Genomic DNA, 23,951 nt, shown 5'->3' with positions numbered 1-23,951 from the left:
CCAGCCGCTCCGCGGCACGTGGTATCCTCTCAGACCGGGGCACGAACCCGCGTCCCCTGCATCGGCAGGCGGACTCTCAACCACTGCGCCACCAGGGAAGCCCCAAATAGATTTTTTTAAAGTAACTCTATGTGTTAATATTATCATATCCAGAGATTATTCCAGAGAGTCATATTAAAACTGTGGAAACACTTCCTTTCCATAAAGAATTTACAGAATTTTAATAAGCAGACAAATCTCCCTCAGGATTCCAGGCACTGGCTTCTACGTGTGCCTCTGAACATTAGAACATTTTTGTATTAAAAACTTATATGTTAGCTTTCAAGAGGATCTTTGGGTGCATGTACCGAATTACAAAGCACAGTGTTATTAAAATCATTTAAACACATTCGCTGAGAGATCCTAAAACAGCACAACAGAAAAACTAGAAGGCAGTCACATTACTTTAGACCTGACATTGGACACCAAATATCTCCTTAAGGAGAGACATCTACGGATTCCCTGAAGACCCCAAGTCAGGGATGTTCTTTTGGAAGCTCTCCACATTCTTCCTTTTAGAATTCACAGAATCCCTGACAAGGAATCTCAATGGGTAGCAAAATAGATCAAATGCTCAATTGATGGAATTGTCCAAGAATTAACATCTTGTCTTCCCTTTCTTCTTTCTTCCTGGGCTTCATCCTTCACAATGATCTTCAAGGTTTTAATTACCAGGTAGTCAGATATTCAGAAGACTCACAGCTTATATCCAATCACCTTGTGACAATCTACATGTCTCAAATGCAACCCAACATATCAAATAACAAACATACAAACAAAAAAAAACAGCTCAGTGTCTCCCCACAACAAAACCCTCCACACCTACCCTCCACAAAATCTTCTTCCAATCCCTACTCAGTGAAGGGAACCAGCAACCAGCCTGTTCTGAAAACTAGACAGATAGCTGATACCTCCTTCTTCCTCACACTTCTTATCCTACCTAATCACCAAAATGTACTAATTTTTCTATCCTCAAATCTTTCAGATACACACACTTCTCTATGTTCTTCACCTTCAACAGCTTTGCAATGATTTAGGGTAAAGTTTTTAACTATCTAGGGGCCCAGCTCGTGTCTCCAGCCTCAGTTTGAACCATGCTCCCCTCTTGCTGTTTGGGTTCCAGCTACATTAAACTTCTTTTAGCCCCTTGAATATATAAAAGCTCCCTGCCCACACAGGGTCTTTATTCATTTTGGGAGAGTTTCCCCTCTACCCACCTTCCATCTCCATCCCTTATGACTTTTACTTTCTCTCTTGTGACATGTGCTCCTTTTTTCTTTTCTAGACCTTACTGTGATTGTAATTTTACATTCATAAGTTTTATTCATTCAATGTATATTATTCCCATATGTTGAACTGTATTGAAGTCAGGACCAACTAAATAGACCAATTATCTAGAACAAATTTAAAACGTATCAGAAAGCCCTGCTCCAAAACAAAAACAAAAAACACCCCAAGCCCAGATGGTTTCATAGGGGAATTAGGCCAAGGTAGTTTCATAGGGGACTTCTGCAATACCTTTAAAAGGCAAGTAACTTCAATGCCATTTAAATTATCCTGGAAGAAGAAAAAAAAGAGAAATATTTGCAGAACATTCATGAGGCCAGGATACCAATAAAACTCAGCACAGCCAAAAACATCATATAAAAGAGAATTTTAACTGAATTTTTTTAAGACTGATGCAGAAATTGTAAATAAATATTAGCAAATGGAATCTGTGACCCAATAAAAGGAGGATACATATTGAACAAGTGGGATTTGTCCCAAGAATGAAATGACGATTTAGTAAGAAACCTATCAAAATAAAACTTTGCACAGTGTTTACACACAAGGAATCGACACGAGTCCACTCTCAGCTCTGCCACTTACTGGTTGTCTCATCTTGTTCAAGTTACTTAACCTCTGTGAATGTGAGTTTTTTTAACTTTAGAGTGAAAATACTAATAATACTGAGTTCTAGGTTGGGTAAGGGTGAAATGAGTTGATGCATGTAAAGAACTTAGAATACTGCTTTGGATAGTAATTGCACCAAATAAGCACCAATTATTTTTATTAATATACCTAATCATAATAATAAAAAGAGAAAAATAATACCAACTGCTTGGACACTATAAATACATTGGATAAAATTCAATATCTATTTTTTCTTTTAATAGCTCTTAATGAAATAAGAATAGAGAGATATTACCTTAATATGAGAAATATATCTATCTCAAATCATAAGCCATCATCCTGCTTAATGAAAATATCTAGACGCATTCCCATTAAAGTCAGACACAAGATAAGGATGTTAATTATCCTCGCTATTATTTAACACTTTTCTGATGGCACTAGCCAATATAATTAGAGAAAAGAAAGAAAGAAAACATAAAAATTGGAAAAGACTTCGTAAAATAGTCATCATTTACAAATGATGTAACTTAGCTGGAACACCCAAGAGGATACACACACACAAAAAAAAGCTGTTATAAATATTAAGAAGATTATATATGATGCCTGGGAATAAAAGTAATAAATAGAAATCAATAACTTTTATAAATACAAGTAAACCAATTAAACTATAAAATGAATAAAAGATTATATTTGTGATAATGAACAAAATACAGATGATGTAGGTGCAAAATTATCCAGAAATGGAAGATACATATCTGTATCTGTATACAAAATGCACATACATATGGACATACAATATATACCTACAAAGAAAAACCTCAAAACGTTACCAAGGGGCACAAAAAGGACCTTAATATTGGAAAGGCTGTCCAAAATTATGGATAGAAAGACCAAAGATCATAATGATAGCAATTCCCCTATTGTTAATTAGTAAATTTAATAGGATTCCAATAGAATACCAGTAAATTTATTTTTAAATTAGATAATCTAATTCTAAAGTTTATATGAAAAAATAAAGATTTAAGAATTCTATAAAGAAGAATGATGATACTATCTTAATTCTACTAGGTGCTAAAGTATACTGTAAAGCAAAAGTAATTTTTAAAGTGTGGTGTTGGATAAAGAATATAAAGACAAGTTAACAGTCCAGAAATTGACTCAGATAGGTACGGCAAAGCAGAATATGCTAAACTGGTGTTTCAAATTGGTGGGGACAATATGCATTAATCAACAAAGTGTGTTTGGACAACTGAGTAATTAAATGGGGGCTTCACATTTTTACCCCCCAAATTCCATGTGGATCAATTATTTAAACATAAAAAGTTCCCCAACTTTTAAAAGTGGCATTAGAGAGCATAGAAAAATATATTTTATTATTATCAGCTCAAAGAGGGCTAATACTAAATACAAAACACAAAACTGGAGACATAGGGGAAATACTGCTCCACCTAACACATACACACACACACACACACACAACCCCCCCCAAAAAAAAACATAAAAAATACAACCAAATCAAGGATAAACCAACGTATAGAAAGTTTTAAAAAACCCACAAACTATATATCACAACGAAGTGTGTGCTTCCTTCAAATATAAGAAAAGAACAAGCCAAAAGAAAAATGGGTAAATTATATGAACAAATAATTCACAAGAAAGGAAATACAAATGACTCTTAAGTATATGAGAAGATAATAAATCTCTTTTGTAATAAGAGAAAGGCATATTACAACGAAAATGAGATGCCATTTTTCACCTATAATATTGGAAAATAGAAAAACTTGATAATCTCCAGTTGTTGAAAAGTGTGGAAAATATTCATTTTATGTGCTGCTGGGGAAACGGAAACTTGGTACAACCTCTATGTTGAACAGCTTGACAATATCTATCACAATTACAATGTATGTGTCTTTGGACCTGGCAATTTTACTTCCAGGAATTTCTCCTATGAACTTAGTCTTTTAGGTGCTGCTCTATAAAATCAAATACGAGAAGATACTTGCACATCATTGTTAATGATAGAAAAAGATTAGAAACAACCTAAATGTCCATCAATAAAGCACTTATAAAATAAATTATGATATATCTCTAAAGAGTGATATACCTCTTTAGCATATATGTCTGCTGTTTTTCTAAAGAGTGTCACTGTGAACCGTATGAATAGTATATTAGCATTTGCACACACATGTATGTGTGTGTGTGTGTGTGTTTAAAGCAGTATATGCTTATAGAATATCACAGGAATAAAATGCAAGAAACTGGCAAACCTGGCTGCCTGTACGAAGGAGAACTAAGAGGTTGAAACTAGGTGTAAAAGGTACATATTTTAAAGATTTTTACAGTTTTTGAATTTTGCAATATATGAATAAGTTATCTATTCAAAATATAATTGTTTTTAATGAGGTAATGAGGGTTAATTAAATGACTTGCAGTGCCTGGCACAACGTCACCAGGCAATAAATGACTCTCATGTTTGCTATTATGACATTAAATAGGAATTGGATGATGATGGTGGAAAATGGAAAAATCATGGAGTCAAGTGATTGTCTATCTTGGATATGGGGGTCCCTGTCCCTAAATATTAGAATGAGCCATACGAAATAGCCAATATTTAACAGGGTTTGACCTGCAAAAAGAGCAATTTCATACAATTCAATCCCAAATTACTTTCTTCTGTGTAAATTAAGACTGTACTCGATAGTGAGAATAATGGTGGCCATTTGTTTAATTATTCCTTGCCATCCAAACCTACCTGGTTTCCAAATTTGGAGAGTGAGAATTCAGAGAATGAGTTGGAATAATGGGGATACTGAACTACATGAATCAATTTGGTTCCTGAGTTTTGGATAGCAAGTAGCTTGAACTGGATAAGGAAAATTTTATTTAACCTTTTTTTTTCAAAACTCATTTAATCCTGAATTAGGAATACAAGAGTTTGGACATTGAAGGTTTGAATAGTGAGTGAGGGATACCTGTTTTGCAAAAGAACCTTATAGTTTACAAAGCATTTTAGTATAAGTAGCCTCACACATTCTTTAAACTTTGAAGGTGTTATCACAACACCCACCCCATTTTACAAAAGGGGAACTGTTTCTGCTTTGCAAGCCAGTGCTAACCAATGCAACACAACTGGTGTTGAGGGAATTGACAAAGACCAAGACCCACTGCCAGGGCATGGCCCCTGTTCAATGGTAAGACTATACGGTTCACATCTCTCCAAAGCAAGCACTTGTCCTTCCCACCTCCCATCTGTGAGTGAGATACCAAGAGTCCCAAAGCTCAGAAGTTATGGGTAAATTGTAGGGTTGCCACCATTTTGCATATGCTTGTAAATTCTGTTAATTAACATAAAAAAAACTTTGATTTTTCCACTTAAGTTTCCCCCTCATGGTAAAACGTTTCAAGAATATGAATAGATGACCACAAATGCCTTCTGTAGGTAAAGCATAGGCAAAACCCAAGAGGGACATTGACAAAGGAAGGAAGGAAAACAACTTCTTTGATCAATTCCTAAGACTACATCTGTAGTCTTTCTATAAAAGCCACATTGTGAAGTTTCTGGAGTTCAGTTCTGCTCTTGTGTCAAAAGTTTCCATGATGATCTATGGCAGTATTGAACTGAAAAGGCATCACTTCATCCCTACCTTGTTTCACAAAGCTTGGGAAACAGGCAAGAAAGGAGGGAAAAATTAGCTGCCTTCTCAGGTAGACCTCCAGTCCTATGATTGGCCTAGGAAAAGTTTTAAAGAAATCAGGAGAAACATATATGAGATTCTCATGCACAGAAAATTTTAGTGTCAAATAGGGAATCTGCTGGCTAGAGACCAGAGTAGACCCAGGCATACAATAGGGGCTCAGTAAACATTTGTAGACTGAATGGGACCAGAATAGACCCAAGCATAGAGTAAGTGCTCAGTAAAGGTTTATAGATTGAATGGGACCAGATTAGACCCAGGTATACAGTAGGTGCTCAGTAAACATTTGTGAATTGAATGGATGTGAACGAGTCCTGCAAATGGAGACAAAAAGAAAGCCAGAAACTATCCTATATTAATAGGCAGGTAGCCTTGAATTTGGGTCAGCCTTGAACCTCTTGGGTTTAGTTTCCTCATTTCTAGCATGGGATTTATTAATACTTTATTTGTGGTATTTGTTAATATTTCTATTTTGTATTCCTTCTTTTTAGAATGCTTGACTAGAAGTCCTTAGAAGTCATGCTTATCTCCCTTGTTTTATAGATGAGGACCATTTATCAAATAAAGTTAATGACATCCCTCCCCTCCCTCATTGACAGGGTTGTTTATAATTGCAAATAAGAACATCAAATCCTTAGAGGAAAGTGCTACAGGCGCTCAGTCTGTGGTGTCAAGGATGGTTAATAGCCTTCACGTTAAGTGTCCTCCCTATTCCAAAGCAACACTTGGAATTGGGATTTTATAAATGGTTTGCTCTTTCAAATTTCCAGCTTATCAAGGAGCACATCTCAAGTTGAGTAGGCTTAAAATTATTGGTTCTCTATTCAGGGAAGAAGAGACAAGATTCCCGCTTTCAAAACACCTGCATTCCATTGACAGGCATGAGACAGGGAAACAACCAAAGGATAAACCTGAAGATTAGGTAGGACGATTCAACTGATGAAAAATGCTACAAGGAAAATAAGCCAGGTAAGGAGGCAACAGAAAGTAACTGAGGTGGGGAGCCCACTTTAAACTGGCTGATCAGGTAAGACATTTTGGAGGAGGTGACGTGTCCTGAGAGCTGACTAATAGGGAGACAGCCTTGTAGCAGAGTATCCCAGGCAGTGGGAATGATGACAACAACGACGATGATGATGTTATTTACTGAGGACTTACTACATTCCAGGCTTTATTGTAACCACCAGTACCATTTTATTTAACCCTCTCAATGACCCACTGAGGTAAGGGACTATTATTATCACCATTTTGTTGAAGAAATTGAGGCACAGAAAGGATAGAAAATTGCCCAAGATTCCGTAGCTAGATAAATAATATGATAGAGCAAGTAGAGGGGCCCTGGAGAGGGACTTAATGGGTTGGAAAGCAAAAATCAGGCCAGGGCACCGGAGCTTGCGATGAGATGAAGCTGCGCAGGTCAGATCCCATAAGGCCTTGCAGGCCAATAGCCTCCCTGTGCTTAAGTGTTCTGTGCTCTCCATCCATGGCATCTGTTGACAATTGTCTGTTGATAATTTTCTGTTGACAATTTGGCAAAACAGCCTGGTCATCTCAGTGGAAATGACTGACCTAATCTTCAACCCAGCTCTTGTTAGGAGGTGACATTTCTGCAGCATGACTGTGGGCAGGGCACCAGGTCAACATGGGATCCCATCCAGCCTGGCGATTTACCCACTGAATGACCTTAGATGAGCCCCGGAACTGCAATGAATCTGTTTCTTCTGTAAAATGAGGCCATGAACACCTACCTCCCAAACCAGTTGTGAGGATTAAATAAAGCCAAGTTTGTGTCTTGCCCATAGTAGGTACTCAACAATCTCAGTTCACTGCCCTCTCTTCTTTGGGAGGGGCATGGTGGATACTTTAAAATTTATTTGTTTTCTCTTAATTATGGTTCACATTTCCAGCCACTCCCAAGCGGATTTATGAAGATCAGGACAGAAGAGTTTAACCTCATCTGTCTTTCCCCCTTTCACAAGTTTGTTTCTTTTCTACCTACTCTGCTTGAACTCTGCTGGGGACAAATGATGAGGTCATGCCATCTAATAACAGTTGCTATCTCTAAGGAATGTGAGTTTTCTGTGGGCACTGAGGTGGTACCCAGGCAAAGTTAGAGAACAACAGAGACCGGGCACAGAGAAAGGTCTCGAGCCCCATCGCTACACAGTGAAACCTACTAGCCCCTTTTCACGTTTCAGGCTACTTCCCTGCCTGTGCTCTTAAATTAAAATAAATTCAAACAGCTCTCCCCTTGCCCCCTGCCTCGAATTTTCCTGACATACATTTTTTACCCATTCTAGACAATTAGGAAGGCTGTTTCTCAGGACCATTGATTCTGGGCTCCGTCCTGCACTTCATTTTGCAATCCCTCAGCCATTTCCCCCCAGACTGCCATTTCCCACCTTCCCATCTCCCCTGATTTTCAGTGTCTTGTTAAACAACAATTTCTTTCTCTTTCTCTAGTGCCGAGACTGGGAAATTACTTTCTTTAATCCTAGCCCTATTTGTACCTTTAAGGACAAGAATTTTAGAAGCATGGGTGGCTCTGAAATTGTTTTCAGTTAGGACTGCTCTTTAAAAATATTGTTTGTGTGTGTGTGTGTGTGTGTGTGTGTGTGTGTGTGTGTATAGTTTTTTCTTTTAATGTTCTGATAGCCGTTTCTTTTGGCTTGACTTTAGAAATCACTGTTTTCTGGACACTGGGCTGTCTCTATGCTATGTTTTTTTTACTTAAGAGTTAACTGCTTTAATTCCCTTATCATGTGGTCACGCTTACTACTTTTCCATCTCCAAATGCAATGAAAAGTTCCCTTTCGGTGTTCCAGGTTTTGCTCATTCTATGTGTGCATTGTTCTCATGGCTCAGAAGGCCTTTCTTTGCCTGCACTCAGATGGAGCCTTTCTCCAATGGCAGGAGGAGTGGAAAAGTCAGAATGAGGTGGGACAGCTTTGTTTCGGAGGCCAAATTCCTCACTCTTAAAGCACCAACTCTCCTGCAGGCCCAGGCCAAGGAGCCTGTCCTCACCAAGACTGGGTGTGCACGGGGCTTGGGGAACAGGCAGGCCTGAGCCCTGGGAAGCACTGCTGCCAGGACCAGCTTCGCAACCTTAGGCACTGACTGATTTTTACCTGTAAAATGTGGATAATAATTCCTGTCTCATCCTTTTATTGAGAAACAGAGAAGCTCCTGGCTAGCTAATGGTGTTATGATGGTCATGGTGGTTCTGAACGGTCTCTGAATACGATTCATGACGAGTGTTCTAAGCCAGCGCTCGTCCAGCGATGGGTCGCGTGTGCTCCCAACACTTGACTAGTGGCCATGCAGCACGGGAGCTGAATCACACCTAAACTGCTCTATAGCCCGGTCAGTGGGTCGAGTCCACTGCATGAACTTGGATGTCCTGGCAATGTCCGACCGTTATAGTAGCTTTAAAGTTTTTAATTCTCGTTTTCTGGACTTATCACAAACTGGTACCAAACAGTTTGCAAATCTGCAGTGATCCAAGGACCACAGAGTGAGTAGCACGTTTTAGGCCGTGGGCCTTTTGAGGGTTCACACCATGAAGGCCCTGTGGGAAGCCCCGGAGGTTTGCCGGGATGGTTCTTTCCTCGCCGCCAACTTCAGTGTTTAGTAAGAACGTGCTGCTGGTCTGCCTGCGTGAACCGTCAGCGGTCTGCCCAGGTGCCAGCCCATAATTACGGTGGCTACCAGTGGCGCTGGTTCATCTCAATCTCTGAGCGAGGATCCTCTTCCATCCTCGGGCTTGGCTTGGCATTTAGGTAGGAAAGGGGGTTGGACTGTAATCCTTTCTCGTGCCATAAAACCAAGGAAAATATGCTGGCTGGCAGTCAAGCCTCATAAAAATAAAAAACAAACAAAAAACACCTTGGCAGGATTCCAAACGCTCACTCCAGCCACGGCCACTCCAAGAGGTCACGTCATGTCATTCTGTTGAGGGTCATTTTCCAAAGCTAATTGCTCAGTTCTTCCAGACATTGGACAAGACTCTTCTGCTACCTGTAGAAGCTACATGCAAGGACCAATGTTCTTTAGAATGTAACAATCACAGCAACAAAAATTTTCATTCGGTTGGGAAATTAAAGATACAGGATCAAGAAACATTCCCGTGAAAACTCAGTGCTTTCACTCCCAGCTGAGGACACTGCTTTTTTGAAGGGGTAGATTTATTTAACAATCACAACAAAAGGTTATAAATCGTATTGAAAACACCCAGTGACAATGATTATACTTTGTATTGGAAAGGGGGCTCCAAATATATGGCACATGCCTCAGACTCCCTCCTGCCACCCTCCTCGGCGGATGTCATTCATTTATCACTTCTCTTTTTTTCTCATCTATCATCTGGCTTCAGAATCTCAGTGTAGAATTCAAGGCCATGACCAATATACAGGAGTGATAAACGGAATGAGACTTACTTGGCTTCCTGGTTTAGTCATTTCAAGTTACATGTGCTCTTCACATGCATGATCGTTTTAACCCTCGACTGTGATTCAGTTCTTGTGATTCACAACGTACGTAATCACTCATGCGTGAGAAAACTGGGGCTCCAAGAAATTAAGGCAGTTATTAATCAATATCATAGAAGGAGAAAGTGGCAAAAGTGAAATTGGAGCCCCGATCCACTGCTCTAGACAGCACAGGAGGGGACTAGTGTTTATCACTTTCCTCCTGTGTGCCGGGCTCTTTTACCTCGTAACTCATCTAATCTTATAAAATGTAATTTGTGCCAACCTGTGAGACATTATTCTTCCCGATATTCAGATGAAGAAAGTGGGATTCAGAGAATTTAAACGACTGGTTCAAGGCTGTTATGGGCCGTAGGGGGGTTAGCATCTGAACCCACATTTCTCTGAAACTGAAGCACGTTTGCTTTTCTTACCCACGTGGCCTCCACAGTCCCGCCTCTGCAGAGAACACCACTGAGAGCGGGACACGGCAAGGGCACTTAGAGGAATGGTATTAATGACAGCAACAACCTGAATAGGACTTCAGCGCTCGACATTTAGAGAAACGTTTTGGTTAGCCCCACCCTGGAATATTTGCAGGGTGATAAATGATAAATGCCTGATATGATAACTATGTAGAAACACGCAAAAGTGTTTACCAAATAACATTAAGAAATTGTATGTATACTGATTACATTTATGCAGAAATTATGCATATTAGATGGAGAAAGAGTAAGGGGAAACACAAAGAAAATATCTTTTGGCGGGGATACAGGATAATAAGATGTTTTAAAGTTGCGTTAAACATAATGCTTAAAAAAAGTTTGTGTATCCAAGCATCAGGAAAAGCTGGCCAAAGAAAATAGGCAAAAATAATCTCCCGTTAAGAAATGTGTCGGGCTTCCCTGGTGGCGCAGTAGTTGAGAGTCCGCCTGCCGATGCAGGGACACGGGTTCGTGCCCCGGTCCGGGAAGATCCCACATGCCGCGGAGCAGCTGGGCCCGTGAGCCATGGCCGCTGAGCCTGCGCGTCCGGAGCCTGTGCTCCGCAACGGGAGAGGCCACAACAGTGAGAGACCCGCGTACGGCAGAAGGAAAAAAAAAAAAAAAAAAAAGAAATGTGTCCTCGAGATCTGAAAGAACACATTTCCAAAACAATGAGAAGGGCATAATGGCACTTAGAGTAAAAATTAAATGCTGATTCAGAGCAAGTAGAAGTAGTGGTATTAGAATAAAAATTTGACATTGGGAAGTCTGAGTATTTTAAGTGGGAATTTTGCACACTAGAGCAATCTGGAGGCCCCATGCCATGTTTCTTTCATTTCCTTGATGCATTCAACTCTACTTCTCTTTAGATTTCATGGTGAAGTTCTAGGTAGTGACTTTGAAAATGAATCACATTTTTTTTTTTTAAATACTGTAGGGCAGGTGAATTCATCCGAGTTCTATTACTTTTGGTGTGTGTATGTCATTCAAAACCTAGTCTTCCACTTACCAAGCTCCCATCCACCAACCATCCATTCAAGAGGCATTTACTGGGTGCTTATCGTGATCTAGACCTTGTGAGGCCCTAGAAATACGATAATCTGACCTTATGTTGTTCTGAGTCTAGCACAGGAGACAGATGCGTGGAGTGACAATTCTTATGCAGGACCTACCAAGAGGTAAGCAGGAGATCCTGTGTGCAAAGAACCAGGGGCACAGGGGAGGGGCAGCTGCTCCCGCTGAGAGTCAGAGAGAGATTCTCAGCGAAGGTGATGGCCGATGAGTCCTGCAGGATGAGGAGAAGCTAGCCTGGGAAAACTGGATGGAAGGGAAGGGTAGGAACAGTGTTGCAGGCAGTGAGCCATACTGTGCCAAGGCATGGAAGCAGCAGGGCATGACGAGTTCGGGGAAATGCAGGCAGTTTGCAGTGGCTACGGGATGATATGTGAGATGGGGAAGGGACGTGGGAGGCCGGGAAGCAGCAGGGGCCCCGTCACGGAGGGCCTAGAATGCCAAAGTCAGAAGCAGAGCACTTGACGAGGGCACTAGAAACTGTAAACAAGTCCAAGTTAAGTCATCTGCTGAGACCAACAAGGATGGGTATCCTCAGGCTATTAGGAGAGGAGAAACACTCTGGGATGACCTCAGGTCCCCCGCTGAGGCTGGACAATGTTAACTGGAAGCAGACCTACTTGTAACAGTGTCTTCAACTCCCCGCAAAAGGGAATGTGCCTTATCCATTCTTATAAACACCCTGGCCCTGGCCTTTTTGAGCCTGGAACATAGTAGATGCCACCCCAAAAGTCTCTTGGTTAGACGATTGACTTAAAATTTAAAAACAAAGCCAGACTACCCCAAACCTTCAAGGTATAAAGAAGTGCTGTCCCTACAGTATCCAGTGGGCAAGGATTGTCCACTCTACTGTTGATGGGAGATGAATGAAAATGGCACATTCCATTCATGGCCAAGCCAGAGGTTTCCTTTAAATGCTTACCGACAGGGTTTCTGCATTACCAACCCTCATTCTTTCTATGGGATAGGAAATGGAACAGATGTCCATTCGTTTTCAATTTTAAAGTCTTATTCTTTAAACCTATTCAAAGAAAACAGTTTCTGCACACAGTAAACATTCACGTATAAGAACTGCATATGAGAAATTGGAAATGATGGCAATTTCAAACCCTGAGTTAGAAAGGGCTTTCCCTTTGATGAAATGAAAGTCGAGAATTAAAGAAGGATGAGACTCCTGGGTGTGCTGACCCACGAGAGCTCTCCTCATAACTCTGAATACAGCGGAATCTAGAGAATGACTTGATTCCACCCAAGAGATAGGACCAGAGACCTGAAAGACTAGACTCTACCCAGGAGAAAGGACCAGAGAAAGGACCAGAGACCCTTACGAGAGTGCACTTGGCAAAAGAGAAGGGAGCTCCACGTGAATTTATCTCACTGGAATCCAGCGAGGGTGGTGTTACATCCCATTTCCCAGATAAGGAAACAGGCTCAGAAAGGTCAAGTAACTTTCCCAGGGTCACAAAGCTAGCAAGTGGCTGTCCTCTGATACATCCTCTTGTTTGTCTGACCCCTTAGCCCAGGACTCAGCATGAGATGCTTCCCTGGACCATGCCATGCTCTTTCCAGGACAAAACTTTCTCTAGAACTATACCACTCAGCTAAGCTGTACGTTTTGGACCCAAACTCCTTAAACAAACTTAAAAGTTACATTCCAGCCATGTGGAGCTGTCTAGTGTTCCCCCAGCCCTCCCAGCTTTCTGCATCCTTCTCTGACACTGCTCATGGCTGACCCTCTGTCTTGTCTGTCTGGGACCATCTACTCATCTTTCAGAATCAATTCAAGGGCCAGTTCCTCCTTGAAGACTTATACCTTCCACACCCACCGTCCAACAGCTTCTCCATCCTTTGTACCTGGAGTCAGACCGTGGCTTTAAGTCCCTTCTCTGCCACTCACCGGCTCTGTGACTTTGGGAAGTTACCTCCCTGTGCCTCAGTTTCCCCATATGCAAAACAGGATTAACAGGAGTCCCATAAGGTTGTTGTATTAAAAAAAGACTCCCGGCAAAGAGCACAGAGGCATACCTGGCACACAGGAAGTGCTCAGTGATGTTAGCTAGCATTACGTGCGTCACTGTACCTGGACAGATTTCTCTCCCAGCACATTTTTTTTCTTTCTCCCCTACCAGGCAGTGATCTCCTTAAGGGTGTCAGAGACCTGGCACAAGAGTGGTGTCTTATAGATGCTTGTGGAATGAGCAGTGAATAATGGGCGAAGGGGATCTGGGGGGAGCTGATGAGGAGCCACGGGCAGGTCTCATTGACTTGGACTTGCGCCGATGCCTCTTCAAGGGCACCCGGCCTTCCTGTGCCCTCTTCAAGGAATACCAGGGACAGCAGGGCCTACTGCTGTGTTCAGCAAACATGGCAAAGGACACGTTCCTGAAATCCCACCCCCTTCTCCCCTCTCTCGTTCCCTCACCAGAATGCACTGACTGAGGGGCACTGTCACACCTACTTTAGAAAATGACTCCCTCTCCAGGAGACGGTGGGCACGTTTTGTGAAACACACTACCCGGCTTCCGGGATGCCTAACAGCCACTCACTCGGCAGGTCCGTTCCCAGCCCCAGCCCCAGCCCAGATAACTACCACAGGGACACTCGGTCAGTAAGCCCTGGCCTCCCAGAAGTCACCGAGGCGGCCTCCAGAGGAAGTGAGGCCACACCTGGTCAGGGCATCATCTCTGCTCGGCCACCTCCAGCCTCTGCTCCTCGGGGACCAGTGAACCAGCCATTGGCCTCCAAGCACTGTGCACCTCCAACCTTGATGTGCTGGGATGTGCCCGAGGGAACTCAGGCAGTTTGACAACTCAAATCAAACGACAACGGCTGTTCTGTGGTCACTTCGAAAGCATCAGGTCACCAGAGTCCCCAGCAGAGTGCTGCCCGCTGCACCAGCATCACCATCTGTGTTCACAAGCCCTGGAGCTGGGCTGCTGTGCTTCGCAGGCTCCTCCCTCCAAACGGGGGAGCCGCCTTGGTGGGCTTTGCACATTCCCTGAGGGCATCTGAGTTCACAAGCTCTGGAGCTGGGCTGCTGTGCTTCGCAGGCTCCTTCCTCCAAACAGGGAGCTGCCTTGGTGGCCTTTGCACATTCCCTGAGGGCAGGCTGCCCTGAGACTGATTCGGAATTTCTTGGGAATAAATGAACTTGTTCTGGCAAAGCTAGGTGATTATAATTGCTTACCTTCTGTATTGCTTAATTTCGTTTCATGAAAGACAAAGCTTATTGAAATTTCAGATGTCTGGAGTATTTAAAATCTCCATTCCTCCTTTCCAAAGCAGGACACATTGATTCTTAAAATTCTCCTACTGATTTAGAAGGCCTTGCATTAATATTTGTCAGCATAAAACGTCTCACCTCTTCTGCAGACACTGGGCGTAGTTATTGAAGTTCATTAACTCTATTTAATAGACACTTCACCTGACTTTCTGAGGCTTGAGACAAAGGCTGAGTTCCTCAGAAGGATGGGGGAGCTCCAGGTTTTAAGGCAGTTTTATAAATAAATGGTTTTTCTGACTGCTCAACTGTCTTACAAAAGTAGGTGATAAGAGTACCAGGGAAATCTTAGATTCTGGTTCTGAAATGAAGAAGTAACTTTTGTTTCTCCTTCTTAGCGACCACTGACCAGGCCAGGTCTCCTCATGGAAGCCCGTGTGTCCTGGGTTTGGCTTCTGAGTTTGAGAATCTGCTCAGCCATGATTTGCCAAGTGGCTCACAGCTGCCCGGAGGGGTTGCTGATGGGAGGTTGGCTTCTATCCTGACCGTCTTCCCGAGACCCATGGGTTCTTCCCTGGGCTCTCACGGGCCTTGCACATCCCTCCATGTCAGCACGCCTCACTGGAGCTGTAGCCGGCCTTGCCCATCAGCCTGTGAGCACCCCGCTAGGAAGAAGGCCGGGTCTCCATGATGAAGGTCCAGCACCTGGCACACGGCCAGGAAGACAGAACAGGCTCAGTAAGTGTCCTGAAGCAATCAATAGATGAGTAAGTGATGGAGTGAGTGGAGGCAAGAAAGGCAAACGGCCACTGAACCAGGATGCACGAGCAGGGGAAATCAAGTAGTGTTGGGAGGACCAGGGTGAGAGAAGACAGCCAGATGCCATGCTGCTCTAAGTGGTTCCAGTATGAGGAACAATGATGGACACCCAGCAGGTGCTCAATAAATATGACAGTGAACACTAACTGAGTACTTGCTGCCCCAGGCTCTGGGCTAAGCCCTTTACGTGGATCGTCTTACTTAATCCTCCCGTTAAACCATACCAGGAGCTGATATTACTTTTGGCGAAGTACGTTAAGGACCCAGTGAGAGACGCTGACTCCCCCGTCAAGGAAGGAAGAAAGACACGACCCAATTCCTATCAATATCATTATTCTATGAAATAGTGCCATTTGCAGCACTATGGATGGACCTAGAGATCATCACAGTAAGTGAAGTAAGTCAAACAGAAAGACAAATATCACGGGATGTCACTTATTTGTGGAATCTAAAAAAAATGGTACAAATGAACTTATTTACAAAACAGAAACAGATTCCCAGACATAGAAAACAAACTTATGGTTACCAAAGGGGAAGGGGGGGAGGGATAAATTAGAAGTTTGGGATTAACAGATCCACACTATTGTATATAAAATAAACAACAAGGACCTACTGTCTATCACAGGGAACTATATTCAATATCTTGTAATAATCTATAAACAAGAATCTGGAAAAGAATATATATGTGTGCATATACATACATATATGAATCACTTTGCTGTACACCTGAAACTAACACAACATTGTAAATCAACTATACCTCAATACAAAAATTAAAAAAAAAAACTATCATTCTACTTTCTTACTAGAAAGGCAGCAGTTTTGCCATGAAACACATAGATTCTAGAGTTCAAGTCCTGGTTCTGCCACTTGGGGGCTTAAAGCTGGGTGACTGACTTTACTTACATCATCTGTGCCAGCTCTCTTGTGGGGAAGGTACTGGTGCACGTGGGCCATTGTGACATCCAGCTACATCAGGACGTGTACATATAGCAGAGCCTGCAGCTACCGCTACTTCAGATGGTAGCCTTGGAAATGCTACTCTCTATTGCCCCAAACCATACACGGTTCCCTGTGTCATTCCCCCTCTGCAGCTGTGATGTCCTCACTCTTCGTGGGCTGGAAGCAGAGAACTGCCTTGCTGACCCCAGGGTGAAGGCCACAGTTTCACTGATGACAATAAGAGCAACTAGGGGCGGGGGCCGGGAAATTCAGCCTTTATTTCTCTGTGTTAAACGCAGCTAAAAGATGTAACAAAGGATCTGTCCAAGATCTCAGCAGAGAGTTAGCGACCAAGTCTAGGATAGACTCCAAAGTCCCAGATTCCTATGTGAGGTCAGCTGAGGGTACGTAGTGTGGAAATTCTTGATCCGCCTAAGGAGAGGCAGGTTCAGATGGTTTAAACTAAATCTCTCCTGGTTCCTGACAAGAAGAAATGCCCAGCAGTGTAGGGCATCCTTCTGAATTCCTGTGGCTGGAACGGCACTGCAGACCCTCACTTGCCCAGACATCGCTACCCACTCCCACTGTGCCAGGAGCCCCACGGGGGAGCAGTTCTTAATGCAGAGCCTGGAGGTTTAGGAGAACGGAGCCTCGGCTACCTTGGCTGGGAACACTCCCCTCTGGATCCACCCTCCTGGGCAGACTCTGGTTTTCCTCTGAGCAGGAACCAGGGGGCTGTTTAGTGGAGAACGCCCTGGCTCAGGGCTGCCAAAGTGGCGGGCATGCTGGGGGGGAGGCGGTGGGAAGTGAAGCTGACTCTGGCTTTTGCCACGTCTGGACTGGGCTCTGGGGCATCTAAACTGAATAGAAAGAGACTCTTCTCGCTCACCCAAGAAGGGGACACTGCCATCCTCGTGGTTAATCTTTTCAGAGGCTCCTGGCCCCGTAGCCCAGGCAGCCAGTTGCTCCAAGACCTGGCTCCCAACTAACTCTCTCTCCCATTTCTCCTGGCAACTCCCTTCATGTCCCAGCATCAACAGACTGCTTGGAATTCCATCCCCTAACTTCTGCTCCCTCTGATGGAAATGTCCTTCCTCCTCCTTTCTCTGGTTTAACTTTATTCATTCTTTCACACACTACACAGGCATTATCTCTTCCATGAAGCCTTCTCTGACTGATGCTTCTGAGATGTCTATCTTGTACTCCCATAATTTCATCTGGAAACTTCTATCATGGTATTCACCATTTTGCATATAATGTTCTGTCTTTATGGGTCTGACTCTCATAGGAGGACGTTTCTTGATAACAGGTGCAACGACTTTTGTCTTTGAATCTTCAGCACCTTGCCCAGTGCCCGGCACATTGCAATGAGGGCATGACTTGGAAACATTTGTCCAAATTATTCTTCACGTACAGAGGAGGAAGTCCGGCCAGGACATTTCAGCATTTCAATATATGAAACATGATTGTACTTAGAGGATTGTGAATACAAAACAAAATTCACAAACCTGCACTTAAGGATAAAGAAACAATAGCATAAACATTATGATGGGGTTGGGCCCTGGAGAAGTGGTCTGCTACATCACGGTGAAGGAAGCCAGCAACTCAGAGGCAAAGGAATGTGGACTGTGGCCACTGCCTTCGTGTTGACTCTGGAAGACAATGCTTGCTTTATGAAGGAAACCATATCCTCTACTTGCAATGTGATGACTGCCATTCCACACTAAAAACCAGCGTGATATGTGTTACCCTGTTAGACCAAATACGGAGGCTGTAAGCGTTATGTGGGCAGAGAGTGTTGCCTAACATTTAATTTTTTTAAAATAAAAATTCACTTTATATCCAAACCAGAAAATCTGTTACATGTTACACAGAAAGTCCCTAAGAAGCCTTAGAAATAAATATCTGTTATAGCACCGAGGTGAATTTCTTCAAGGGACTCTCTCTGGAGGGCACACTGAGCCTCCTCATAGGTGACTGGTCCCTGGGTACAGACACAGAGGCTGTGAACTCAACAAAAGCACATTGGAAACTTGAAACAATCAGAAGGGACATAGTGCCAAAGCATTTTATGAAAGAGACATTGCTAGCCTGTGAATAACTTATTCCAGGAGTCATGCAAACATAGAGAAGAAGCTCAACACTGACAAAGTCTAGGTTTGATGTTTTTTGTTAATTAAACCCAATCATCTGTTGACCACACACACACACACACACACACACACACACACACACACACACACTGTGGTATAAGACATACATATTGTGCTACTATCCACAATTGTCAAGACAAGGAAACAACCTAAATGTCCATCAACATTTGCAAATGTTGGTGTGGTCCACACATGCAATGGAATATTACGCAGCCACGAAAAAGAATGAAATAATGTCATTTGCAGCAACACGGATGGAACTAGAGATTATCATACTAAGTGAAGTAAGTCAGAGAAAGACAAATACCATACGATATCACTTATATGTGAAATCTAAACTATGACATAAATGAATTTTGTTTCTACGAAACAGAAACAGACTCACAGACATAGAGAACAGACTTGTGGTTACCAAGGGTGGGGGAGGGGTGGAGTGGGAGTTTGGGATTAGCAGATGCAAACTATTATATACAGGATGCATAAACAACAAGGTCCTACTGTATAACACAGGGAACTATATTCAATATCCTGTGATAAACCATAATGGCAAAGAATATGAAAAAGAATGTATATATATGTATAACTGAATCACTTTGCTGTATAGTAGAAATTAATACAACACTGTAAATCAACTATACTTGAATAAAATAAATTTAAAAAGATATACGTACTGTGCTATATTACCTCATTTTAATTCCTTGGCTCAAGATATATCTAAACCTCTAAATTCAAACCCAACAGGAAATATAATCAACCCATTGGTCTTACCCTGAGGTAGTTGAGGGTGAAATTTGTTAGCCCCATCCTGGTGATGTTTTTGGACAGCTGATCCAGGACCTGAGGATCTTGTGCCTAAACAGGAAAAAAATCATATATTTTAGCCTGTAAGATGGTACCAACAAAGTCCTCGACTGTGCTACAGCTGCTAAGAAATGCAATCTGCACCTTGCCAATTTTTCTCAGAGGGGCAGGCTGCTGGAGATAATTTAATTCACATTTTGAAGACACTTGCATATAACACTTAAGGACACTTTTGGATCAGTGGTGCAAGACCCATCGCCGGGGAGAATCAAACTGAGTCAGATGGGAGAAATGACTTTACTTCCTCTGTGAGAGGCCCTGTGTCTTCAGGAGGAGGGGTCATTAAGTCCAGCCAGGACACCTCCAAGGTCCCTGGCACTGCCGCCCCCCTGCCCCGAGGGAAGGTGTGGGCTGGATTTGGCAGAGCCATGCTTTAGGACTGGCCTTTGCTGTGTGTTGTGACAGTGTTGTTTTCAACAGCTTGGAGCTGAGGACTAAACGTGAAAACTTTGCAACTGCCATGAAATATACACATATATTAAAAAATTCTAACTCTCCTCCCCATTAAGCGAAGGCTAGAAATAGATGTCTTCAACAATTTTCATCCTGCAGGACTGCAAGGGTATGCATAATATTTTCCAAAGTATCAGCCACAGAAAATAAAGATGTAATGTTTTGTGGGCCACCCCCAATGTTCAGTCTGACCAGAAAAAAAAGAAAATTCTTTCTGGATTCCAATGTAAAGTGTCTCTTAGTTGATGCTCTTTCTTTCTGTTTGGCTTTTCTTCTTTTTTAATTGATATAAACTGTTGCTAAACAGAGGAAGTCTTAAGTAAACATCCCTTTGTCTCCACATCTGCATTCATGAGACCATCTAGGTTATACCAACACCTTAATTTATTCTTTTTTTTTTTGTTTTACTTTAATTTTCCTCACAGTGATACAACCAACTGGCTTTGTGTATATAAATAAAATGCAGGAGAAACAGTCAGAGCTTGTCACTTTTCATGTCAATTTCTGGAAAGGGGATCCTTTGTGGACAGGGAGCTGGTGTTTATTGAAGCCTTTCCAGGTTCCAGGAAGAGCTGGTTCTGTAGCTACGCATCAAATAGTTGTGGTCGACCTCAAGGAGCTCACATTGCAGTTGGAAGACAGGAGGATAATAAACCCATGGAAGGATATTTTTGCTTTCGTCATGGCCATTGTTGCTGATAGCCAATCACCAATACTTGCAGAGGTCCTATTATGTACCAGGCACTGGCCTAAGTGTTTATGTGCATTAACTCTTAATTTTCAAACCAGTCCTCTGAGGCTGGCTCTATTACTATACCCATTTTATAGATGAGGGACTGGAAGAACAGAGATGTCATGCCACTTGCCCAAGGTCACACAGGAACAGGGATTCAAACCCGTGTGTTCTCAGGCCCAGGCTCCTGACCACTACTCTACCCGGCTGCTTCTCCGTCTATTTTGAGACTAATAAGAATGGCTCTTCCAGACTGCTGCTTCGAGGAGAGAGGAGAATGTGAACTGGGCTTTGAAAATTGAGGAGGACTTGGGCATGGATGGGCAAAAAGAATGTAGCACTCAAGTGTACAGCACTCAAGTGTACAGCAGAAAGCACAGGGTCGATGGAAAGGGTAGAGGTTGGACAAACCAGATGGGAGGAGGGTGTTGAGGACAAAAGCCTGGGGAGACGGCCTGTGTATGGACAGTGGGGAGACAGACAGCTTATCAGCGTGGGTGTTAGAGTCAGAACCTGCTTAATCGAAATCTTGATTTGTCCCTTTTGGGCTGAAAGGCATTGGACAACTTATTAAACCTATCTGAGCCTCCATTTCCTTACTTCGAAAATAGGGGTAATAACAATTCACCTCTTCGAGTTACTGTAGGGACTAAATATAAGGTGTCCAAAATGCTTAGCACAGGCCCTGCGTATCAAACACCCAGTCAACGCTCACTACTGTGACTGTATTCTCTTTTCATTGTACAGGGTCTTAAAAATCAGGCTCATTCAGTCTGATTTTGTTCCAAAGCATTTTCGCAGAAACTGCTGCATCGCGCATTCTGGAAGAGGGATTTATTTAATTTGATGCTATGTGACTCCTTCTTAAGGGACTGACCTGATGAGTTCCTACCAAGTCTTACCTTTAAAAATCTCTCTAGATTGCCATCAAATCCACCCTTGCACCTCATTTGTGCTCAATAAATTTGATGTGATTTATGGCCAAATGCGACCAAGAGGACCCCAGGTGTTCTGCTGCTTCCCAGCGCTGTGGTTAGGAAGGGCACGGACACGGATCTGAGGTATGTGAGCCCCAAGTCTTGTCGCATGGTTCTAATCAAAACTGGCAACTGTTTTTCTTACTCTTTGTTCTATTTCTCTGCCCATTTATACATAACAGGTTTATTAGCCCAGGCAGAGCAGTACGTGATAATGACTGCATGGAATTTAAGAAAAGTACAAACTGTTTATTGAGGTAACCTCAATTTGGAGTTTAAAATAATAAATTATTTTTTAAAAAGGCTCACAATGCACCAAACTCAGAAACAAAGGAGGGGGAAAGGGGCCTGTGGATGAAAACGGCTGGGGGAAAAACTCATAATTTAGAGTTAATTACCTAAAGTGTGAAGACTCTGGGAGTTCTTTCACGGTGAGAAAGAGGGGCTTCTCCTTTCTGAGTAAAATGAGGGGATGAAAGGAAGGTAGTAAAATAGAAATTAAGTTACTTACATGCATGGCAAGAATGCTTCTTGGGACTAACTCTCTGTATTGTCTAATGGTAAAGTGCCATGTTTTTATTCTCATGAGATCATCAAAGGTGAACTCCAAGATCAGTCTGCCTTCTGTACACACCTGGAAGCAACAAACAATGGACTCAGTGATTAGGTACTTTGTGATCACCACATTTTTGTAACTCACGGGTCAGCCACTCAGCGTGGTCTCCCTGACTCCCCTTGGGCGGTGCTGGATCTTGACAAAAATGTGACACGGGTGATGTATCCAAGGAGAACCAAGACAGGTGTAAGATCTGGAATCAGTGGGGTCAAAAGACAGCACAGCTGCTCACTAGCCATTAGCTAAAGGTAACTCGACTAGTTACTACTGAAACTCCAGGAGCCCCCATTTCTTCATTTATAAATATACAGACAAAACCCATCTTATAGCAATGATATGTCAAAAACTCCTGGCACACAGTGTGTCCCCCACAAAATTGGTACTCTTTCACCTCCTTCTTTCTCCACTTTCATTATGCTTCTACCATAGGAGTCTGAACTCTGTTCTAATCTTGGTTATGCTACTCTGGGAGAAAGTATCTAATAAAAGTATTCCTGCTTACGTATGAGTTTCTACAAGGTTGCCCAACCAGAGAAAGTTTTCACTTCCAAAGAGAAATGCCAGAGGGCAACGCTTAACCCAAGGCTGTGGGTATTCGTTAGTGACACGTGGAAAATAGAGGCACATTTAGAATATATTCCTTGAATCACATCCTAACAGCCATGACAAATTCTGCTTGCAGAAAGGGCCAGGCTTTGGGGGAGCCAAATTAATTTAAGAAAAAAATATATTATTAATGAGACAGGGTTTCTGAGGCTCAGGAACCCCTTGATAGAGTGATCAGTGACAGGGTAGCATTTTTATCTTCTTTTGAAACTCAGATGATTTTAGGCATGTAGTTCTTATTTTATTTGCCTTTCTTTTCACTGTTAATGACTTTGAAATGAAAGAAAATGCTGGGTAGTCTCATGGCACTCATTCCATCTCAACTATATAAGATAGGAAGTGGAGGCATAATATTGGTTCAGTTGTAATTAAACAATTACAGCTCATTATTCAGTCCATGTTTACCTTAGAGAAGCAGTAGAAAATAATGGATGGAGGCTTTGGCATCAGAAAGTCCTAAATCCAAATCCTGACTCTATTTTTCACTTATTTTGCAACTTCGGGAAAAACAAATAAATTCCTTAAGTTTCAGTTTCCTCATCTGTAAAATGAGGATAATAATATCCTTAGGTAGGACTGTTGGGAAAGTATATTAAATGAAATTGTGTATATAGATTGCCTAGTATTGTACCTGCCAGTAAGTGATAGTTTAAAGATGAAAGACATGTAACCAAAGAACACAGAACCCTAGACCACAGGTTGTTATGTCTTATCTGAGACCTGTGGGGGGGACGGGGGGTTTGAGCAGTGTCTCAGGGCCTTTGCTGGGAAAAACGTAGCCTCCACCTGGATGCTGAGATTCCCACTCACTTTCTAGACTCAACCAGAACAGCTTCAGTTTTATCTGTTTTAAATATTGGACTTCTGATCAAGCCTTTTCGAAGAAAGATTTCTTAGACTGAGAAAAGAACAAAATTTTGGA

At 42.4% G+C, this 23,951-nt stretch overlaps 1 protein-coding gene across 4 annotated transcripts in view; it reads right to left on the bottom strand.

The window, feature by feature from the left end:
* The window catches only part of LDB2 (LIM domain binding 2), a 380,605-nt gene that overhangs the window by 50,876 nt on the left and 305,778 nt on the right, over positions 1-23,951 (bottom strand). For all 4 annotated transcript variants that reach the window (XM_065877424.1, XM_065877423.1, XM_065877427.1 and 1 more), the window contains exons 4-5: positions 22,319-22,441; positions 19,552-19,635 (exon numbers count right to left, since the gene is read on the bottom strand). In XM_065877424.1, coding sequence (XP_065733496.1) covers positions 19,552-19,635; positions 22,319-22,441 — 207 coding nt within the window. The remainder of the gene's footprint in view (positions 1-19,551; positions 19,636-22,318; positions 22,442-23,951) is intronic.

The sequence above is a fragment of the Phocoena phocoena genome, chromosome 5 (assembly GCF_963924675.1).
Source record: "Phocoena phocoena chromosome 5, mPhoPho1.1, whole genome shotgun sequence".
NCBI classification, from domain to species: domain Eukaryota; kingdom Metazoa; phylum Chordata; class Mammalia; order Artiodactyla; family Phocoenidae; genus Phocoena; species Phocoena phocoena.
The sequence above is the reverse complement of the archived record's forward strand: the minus strand, read 5'-3'. Positions and strand labels throughout refer to the sequence as shown.